The sequence below is a fragment of the Rhododendron vialii genome, chromosome 10a (assembly GCF_030253575.1).
Source record: "Rhododendron vialii isolate Sample 1 chromosome 10a, ASM3025357v1".
In the NCBI taxonomy this organism is placed as follows: domain Eukaryota; kingdom Viridiplantae; phylum Streptophyta; class Magnoliopsida; order Ericales; family Ericaceae; genus Rhododendron; species Rhododendron vialii.
Window position 1 is genome coordinate 38,698,265 of NC_080566.1, and position 7,407 is coordinate 38,705,671.

At 38.5% G+C, this 7,407-nt stretch overlaps 1 protein-coding gene across 2 annotated transcripts; it reads right to left on the reverse strand.

Moving 5' to 3' along the window:
* Positions 1–301: 301 nt before the first annotated feature.
* LOC131302549 (transcription initiation factor TFIID subunit 1-like) lies at positions 302–6,755 on the reverse strand. Of its 2 annotated transcripts, XM_058329242.1 has the most exons (4): positions 6,466–6,755; positions 5,097–5,203; positions 2,391–2,451; positions 302–501 (listed from the first exon to the last, which is right to left on the reverse strand). In XM_058329242.1, the coding sequence occupies exons 1-4, from the start codon at positions 6,509–6,511 to the stop codon at positions 446–448; spliced, it is 270 nt and encodes an 89-aa protein (XP_058185225.1). In that variant the 5' UTR covers positions 6,512–6,755; the 3' UTR covers positions 302–445. The 2 variants fall into 2 exon arrangements, with proteins under 2 accessions (XP_058185225.1, XP_058185226.1); XM_058329243.1 differs by lacking the exon at positions 302–501 and having other exon boundaries at positions 2,400–2,824; positions 6,466–6,754.
* Between the last annotated feature and the right edge of the window lie 652 nt (positions 6,756–7,407).

Sequence of the window (7,407 nt, forward strand, 5' to 3'; positions counted from 1 at the left end):
TACAACATAGATGACCAAGAAGGCACTGGATGAAGATCACGTTCAATAACTGTAACATACAATTTTCTACTATATACATATACAACATAGATGACCAAGAAGGCACCGGATGAAGATCACGTTCAATAACTGTAACATACAATTTGACATTTGGTTTCCTTATACAACCAAGGTTTGCAACAAACAAATTTCAACCACACTGATATGAGCGGAGCATAGACCACATAGTAAACCAACCTAATGAAGGAATAGTCTGAACTTCTGCATTTGTGTCCAACTCTTGCTCGTTCTCAAATCCTGCTGCATCATCCTCCTCATCATAATTTTCATCATCAAACACAGAAGTCTTTTGCACCAACGTAGCCTCTGAAACTTGTGTAGCAAAAAAGTCTGTTTTTGGCAACAAGTAGTCCTCCTCAGAAAGAGCTTGAATCTCTGGTCCCTCTTACTGTTCATCAATGTCTTCATAATCAACTGCATCTTCAGCCTTCTCATCATAATCTTAGAGGCAAAAAACACAACCATCTCAGTTAGAGATATAACTAGAAACAGGCCATCGAGTATGATTGTGAAGTAGACTGACCATTTGTCTCATAATAATAAAGAGCAATGATACAAACACTTCCAGGTTCTGGAATACCATCAAGGCATCAATCAGCATAGGTGGTGTCCAATAGAAGAAGGAAAAAGGCAAAAATCATGTCGGAAACCTTGTGGCAATAACTGTGATTAGTCATGCATCTTCCTTGAAAATAAAATATGATGAAGACCACAAGAATTCAAACTATTTTCAGAATAAAACATATCCACTGTCAGTTAGATCTTGGAGGAAATATTTGCTTTTAGAAAAATTCCAAGTCATATTGACAGAGTATTTTTTTTTTTTTTGACAGAGTAATTGTTACTCCTTTAGGTTCAGATCATTTTGCACTTTCTCACAGCCCATAAATGCAACCAAACACATCAACCCTTGCTTCATACACAAATTTCGTGCCAGAAAAATAGTCTAAGAAAAGTCTCTCGCCATGCTTCTCGGAATACTGTTGAAAGGAACATTGGGCAAAGCGAGTTCAGTCAATTCAAAATTCGTAAACAAACTAATGAAAAGACCATCTTAGTTATTATAGACATTATCTTGCCCGGAACCAAGCATCACAAATACAAAAACAGTCAACTTCGGCTGACTTCAACTTTATGCCTAGTTATCACTTCATAATAATGAAGCACAGAAGACCCAATGCTTCGGGACCTGTCGTTCATAAATCCAAATATCCTAGTGCTAATCAGTGCTGTAAAACGCAAGACTAGCGCACGCTTAGGTACAGTGAGATGTGTGCCCAAGTGAATGCAATGAGGCGCAACTGAGGTGTTCCAGAAGAAAGCCTTTTGGCGAGTTGCACACTTCGTGAGCTTCATTTAACTTTTTGAAATGCAAGGAACAAGCCTTTTGATGAGGTGCAAGGCGCGCAATGAAAGTGGGACCACACTTGGCCCAAAAGCTTGGACTCAGGCTACTTTAGTAGCAAGTGGCTTTTCATTATTTACACTCATTCAATTGAGATTTCCACACCCCACCGACGTGGATGTGAGATGTCACAATCTCTCACTCAATAGACAATGACCTTGTTGCCCTTCGTTGGACATCACTCTAGCGATATTCATTTGTCCTAATGCCCTTCAGGGAAGGTGCACTCAATGGGGTGCTCAAGGAGCGAGGTTTTTGGTGAATTACCCCCTTTCGGCAAGGCACACACTTAGAGAGCTTCATTTTTTCCTCTTCTTTTTGTCCTCTAGTCCAACACGAATTCTTCTTCTACACATTCACTGGTCTCTGAGTGTTCTTTTTCCTCAGCTGCAGTCCAGGATATTCTCTTCTTGTCTGCCACTTTTTTCAACGGTTCTGTTCCAAGGTTCACGTCCATTAATCCGCTTAGTTTCCCTGCCGGATGTTTTTCACCCTGCTAGTTCTTTCCCTGGTAGTTTTTCTCCTGAAGCACCTGGGTTCCTTTTCTGTTTCTCATTCTGCGAAATATATAGTGGGCATCCTCACTTGAGCAACAGGAACAACCATAAAGAGTTGAAGTTCAAGGGACCATTTTGTGTTGTATCGTATTGATCAATTGACTGCATACATAACAGAGAGTCTGAGACTACCCTATTGCTTTACTATAAGTCAAAAACATCTGTTTTCTATAAACAATGTATGCCTCACTACAATAAAGCCCATGCCTAGGCCAAGGAGATCTTGGCACCTCGGTGTGCCTTTTACATTAACACTACTGCTAACAAGTTGTCAGAATAAATATTTCAAGAGAAATTAAGTCAGTTATCTGTTAAAGAAATCAATATAACCACTTAACAACAAAAACAACAGGAGATGAGCTTTTTACAGGCATGCGATATCACCTTTTCAGCAGCATCAACAGGTGTCCGTGATGACTTTACTGACAACTGTGAATCAAATAAAGTAATTAGTATCACAAGATGAGAACACACACTTGGATTATATTTATACCTTCCTCCCCTGAACCCAACATAAGACTATGGGATGCTTCTAACTTGAAAAATTATCCAGTGGTCTTGGGACACCGCCACGTGGTGCCCCCCAACACCTCTCAACATCACATATTTTTTTGGAGTCCATACACTTAGTGGTAGACCTCACGGAAATATCTGGCGTGTTGGGGCACCACGTGACAGTTCGCCAAGACCAACCAATAATTTTTCATAACTTAAAGCCTCCCTAAATTATTGTTGGAAAACATATACAGAGTACATTGCAACCAAGTTTGTCAGCCAACACAGCAAGATGCTCCTTGGTATCCTAAGGAACACATCACAACTTTAGCATAAGTGCTGAAGGATCTGCAAAAATGCAGAAAATATATGGAATAGGAAGTCAAAGACTAGTAAATACGACACAAAATGATCAAGCCTGAATCGTGTATAGCATAAATCTATCGTATGACATCTCTATACCAAATTTACATCTCATTCAAGGGACCACCAGTTCTCAACCTAAAGTGTATTTGCCACCATGTTACAAGGACTCAGGTATGGGTTTCCTATGGCTGTGTCTAAGTGCCCGGGTTCATCCAATTCTCATGTCAAGAATGTTGTGAAACGGAAAAATGCAAATTGTCTTATTCCTTTCTCTCATTTCCAAGGCTAGATGGTATTTAAAAGGTGCCATAAAGCATTATGTATTATATCATTCAAGTCGCATGCATATTTCTGTTAGAAACCTGAAATACTAGTTGTTTGCTAGATGACTGTCCAACTAAAAGGTCAGAGTCACACATGTCCATAGCAACCAAAATTTTCTCATTTTCAGAGACCAAGTCTCCAATAGTTTTGAAGATAAAGTTGATGCAGATGATTCCTTGTGGGAGAGAGCTCACTATCTATCCATTTTTTAAGTCCCTATAAGAGGATTTCTGAGTTCTCATTTCGGAGACTAGAGAATGGCGTCATTTATAATTTGCTATTATCATACTTTTCTTTTTGGCATGTTTTTTCTCCTCTGCTTTTCCTTAATTTCCTCTTTTGTATTTTCTGTCACCATCTAGGATTGACGAAAAATAGGATGGTAAGGCTCCTAATGCAAATTGAGTGCTCTTATGTGAAGGAATACACTTTTTGGTCGATCTACGCCCTAACTATTGCATGTATACTCCTTGCAATCCATTAAAAGTTTATGTCGCTAGATATTTATAACCTTATCACCATTTTCCATCTAAGCTAGTTCATACCATTAGACCACCTACATAGGATACACTGAGGTTAAATACACAAAGTTGGCTCTTATACATCCTGAGGGAAGAAAATAACTTTTCTTATCGAAACAACAACCTATAAACAAGGAACAATGAGCAAAAGGTCCTGGCGGGGAACCCGCAAGTTTTGGTTCATAAGACCAATGCTCTAACCAACTGAGCTACGGGAGCCCACAAATAGAGACTTGGTTTGTTGCGATGGAACACCAATCCAGCACAATAAAATGACGTCAAAAAAGATTTTGGACTATTTGATTGTTCAAAGAACGAAGTGTGAGAACATACAAGCATATTTCAGGAGCAAGTATTAAGCTTTGGAAGACGCGTCCCCAAAAAGAATCAGAAGTATAGCATTATAACAATATGTAAAACGACAAGCTGCATGCTCTCTAAGATTTGAGACCTTGAGCAAGAAAGCAATTTAACCCATTTTCTTAAAAAATCAACATCAAGTTTTAAATGTCGAATCCTTCCTTGCTTTCTTCCACTGATGCATTATTAGAAGGAATAAAGTTTATTGCATTACACAAAATGGCCTTGAAGCCGTTTATCTTAGAACATGGAATACTGGAGATTGTTTTATACTTGCACATATATATTATTATGAAACTAGAGTGGTGGATAATCACTTGCAAGGTTAAACTAGCTCTTCATGTATAGATAGGTAACAGTTTTGTACATTTCCACAGTAGATAAGTACAGCAGCACTAAGTTTGCTAATTTATTGACTGTTGAACTATAAATGGAATCCTTTCCCCATTAGAGCAAATTTTATATCCTATCAGATCTCAACCTCAATTAGTTACTTCCAGCATCATGAACTTTCTTTTGCAAACGTGCTTTGATTTCCTAAGCAGTTAACAGCACGAAATTACTGGCAAAAAAGGATGTTACGACTTATGTCTTATGAGGACACACACAAAGCCAATTTTCACCAATCCCCAGTTGATACACTTTAAATGCCTAATGAACAACAAAAATGTCATAGAACCAGTTCAACGGGAAAGATTAAGAACTCAATAGCTGGTCAATTCAACTTCTAAGCAGAGCAGCAGAGCTTGAATATCATATGTCCATTGCAGTTACTGGGTGGGGGTGAAGTGGGAAGAAGCAAGCAAAACAAAAGTTGCTTGTTTTTTACAAGAGAGTTGAGGCAACAAAATCCATTTGGAATCATAAACTTAAATGCATGCATACATACAAAAGCATAATCGTGCACCTCTGTATATATTTATCAAGGCAGGTTCAATTTATAAAGCAATAACGAACAAGAATATGCATAGTAAGCAACTTATGATAACGTCTAGAAAAGAATCTTACCTCGTCAAGGTAATCAACACCCAGATCTCCTGAGCCATCAACATTCCCAAACATGAATCCCAAAAGCCGGTTTCCCCCACCAGCCTCCTCATAATCATCTTCATCATCTAACAAATCAAGAAACCAAAAATTTCAGAGGAAAAAATGATAAACGTAAGCATTAGTATCTGATCATTAGTCTTGTTACATGGTCTTTGTAGGATAACCCTAGTAAATATAGCATTACCTTTTTATTGCAATAAATTAAGAAACTATACATCGCTGGCTAGCTAAACCCATAAAATAAACAGAATGAAACACACTATTTGGCCCAGCAAATGAGCTCAACAATCGACCTATTTTGTCTAGCAATCCAGCAAAAAATATAAAACACATTTCTATATGACTCCATTCTTAACTTGCAGCTCATCGCTTTGCAGTAGTTCTCCAGTTTGAGTAGGTGTCAGACGTTCCCCATGATGGATGCACAACGGGTGCAGGGGGTGTTGGCACCACCAATTATACAAAAACTCATTATACAAACAGATTTGTAGAGGATCACGAAATTATAATGGTTCAACCCCTTATCATATAACTTCGCATCCCCAAAGTTGAAATTCTGAATCCATCACTTTATGTTCCCCGCCTACATGGTTTCTATATTAACAAAATAAACATAGCCACATAAATCATATACATTCCCACCTATCAATGAAATCCCATTTGAAGTGAAGCTAAATTACTCTAATAGTAAGGAAGTTGAGCCAAAATTTGATGTCCCAATTAACACACCAAACCTCGTTGGTTATCCAATTTTGGTTAGTCCATTGTGGATGCTCTTAGCATCCAAGAGCTAGTGTTTGCCCTCCACAATGCTCTTAGCATCCAAGAGCTAGTGTTTGCCCTCATGGAGTCGTGGGCAATTACTCCATCATATCCTCCCACAAAACTCCAGTGGTTGGAGCAAAAATACAATGTTCCAATAAACAACCCAACCTCACCATTCTGGTACTTATGGATAAACACTCCGTTATCTCCACCAAAAAAGTACTAACTTAAACGAATGTCCGAGTGTGCACGTCGACTAATTTAGGCCTGAAGTTAACGACCAGGCAAACCTCAAGTGGCCTTATGGTTTTGAATATTTATCCTTAGTGAAATTCAACCTTGCGACCACATGGAAGCAAGCACTTTGCTAGCTGTCTCACGCCACTCGGGCCAAACCCCATTGGGGTTACGAACCTTCGCACTTGCAAAACCTAGTCTTCTAATTGATGTTAAACCAACCATTTCCAACGCATTTTGATCTAAGCATTCAACAGCTAGTTGCGCAAACCCTGCCTTGCGTGATTTTTACATTTACAAAATCTCCAAAACAATTTGAACCCACCTTCGCCCCGACCGTCCTGAGAGGTGTCGTCCGACTCGTAACCCATGCGTATCAATCAACAGGTCTGCAACACAACTGAAATCAAACCCACTTTCAAGTAGAATTTGAACATGCGTATACGCTACGTATACCAACCAAATAATCGAAGAAAAGTCGATGGAAAAAATTTAAACACTTTTCGCGCGCGCGCGCGCGAGAGAGAGAGAGTCTGTATTAGATTTAGGGTTCTTGCGGGATCGATTGAGAGAGAAAGGGGAGTCCGTGAGTCGAATCGATCGATTAGGGGTACTATTATTTTTGATCGGCCGTTTACAGGGTTGGAGGGGAAATGGGAAGTTTTTTTTTTTTTTTTTTTTTTGATCAGAAATGGGAAGTAATTTTGTTTTTTTTTGAACTGTTTTTTTTTTTTTATGGAGGTCAAAAAGGTAACTTCACCTACCAACTCACCTAAGCAATTATTGACTATGAATAGGTAGAGTGAACTTTATAAATGCACACATAAACCCAAACTCCAGATGTGGTAGCCAGCCCAACTGACGCAGGCCTAAGGCCATCCACAGTGGTATAATCAAAAATGAATAACCAAAAGTTGACACATCAGCTTTTGATTATTCACTTAAGAGATTGCTAAGCTTAACAATATTAAGGTTCACAATGGTCACTTCTAGTCCATAACCAAAATAAGGGGTCTACTATAATTTCACACAATCTCTCTCGCCCCTTTTGTTTTCTGCCATTCACTTCCCTCCATTACCTTTTTTTTTTTTGGCAAAAATATATCGAATATATGGTATTCTTCATAGTGTTATCTATCAAAATAACACCGAAACTTTTTTTTTCTTCCTATTCCTATAGCCTACATCACAAATCCACCACTCTCTTAATCTTTCAAAAAAAAAAATCAGATGTGTTCTTAAATTTGGAAAAGAATGCAAGGTTCTT

Coding starts and splice junctions, on each gene's coding strand:
- LOC131302549 (XM_058329242.1), bottom strand. CDS start 6,511: ATGGGTTACGAGTCGGACGACACCTCTCAGGACGGTCGGGGCGAAG. Junction 5,204..6,465: donor TCAGGACGGTCGGGGCGAAG/GTGGGTTCAAAT, acceptor TTGATTTGTTAG/ATGATGAAGATGATTATGAG. Junction 502..2,390: donor AAAGGTGATATCGCATGCCT/GTAAAAAGCTCA, acceptor TTTGCCTCTAAG/ATTATGATGAGAAGGCTGAA.